This window comes from Penaeus monodon, chromosome 24, assembly GCF_015228065.2.
Source record: "Penaeus monodon isolate SGIC_2016 chromosome 24, NSTDA_Pmon_1, whole genome shotgun sequence".
Taxonomy (NCBI): domain Eukaryota; kingdom Metazoa; phylum Arthropoda; class Malacostraca; order Decapoda; family Penaeidae; genus Penaeus; species Penaeus monodon.
Window position 1 is genome coordinate 10,161,478 of NC_051409.1, and position 469 is coordinate 10,161,946.

The 469-nt window shown below is 49.9% G+C and overlaps 1 protein-coding gene across 1 annotated transcript in view; it reads right to left on the minus strand.

The window, feature by feature from the left end:
* Nucleotides 1-469, minus strand: part of LOC119588555 (inositol hexakisphosphate and diphosphoinositol-pentakisphosphate kinase-like) — a 23,388-nt gene that overhangs the window by 10,073 nt on the left and 12,846 nt on the right. Inside the window, exon 2 of the mRNA XM_037937195.1 lies at nucleotides 1-236. Coding sequence (XP_037793123.1) covers nucleotides 1-235 — 235 coding nt within the window. The 5' untranslated portion in view covers nucleotide 236. The remainder of the gene's footprint in view (nucleotides 237-469) is intronic.

Genomic DNA, 469 nt, shown 5'->3' on the forward strand with positions numbered 1-469 from the left:
TAAGAATGACATCCTCAGGAAAGATAACTGGTCGGAGGAACTCAAACTCTTCCAGGCGGGAGAGGATCTCCTTCATGGGCTTGGAGCGGGATTTCTTCTCCATGGCGCAGATCCCGAACCACCACCTGCTTGAAGGGCGCTGCCATTGCCATCTCGTTCTCCTCCTCCAGGCACCCTTGGCTGTAGGGTGGCTGCTCCGCGGGGGCTGGTGTGTCCCCTGTCGCTGCTGCATCATTCTGGAAGGTGAGAGAAGCAGAGGGGTTAGGTGTGACCCTCAAGGAAGAAGATAAGAACACAACTGGAACAGAAAGAGAGACAGAGATAGTAGGTATGAGAAACTATATGAGTCAAAGGAGTTAGCAATGGTAGTTGAAGAGATAGAGAGATGGAAATTTATAGATGAATAGAGAGGAAGAACAGAATAGAGAAAGGAAAGGGTTGGTGTTGGCAGTCAGACACAAAGAGAGTG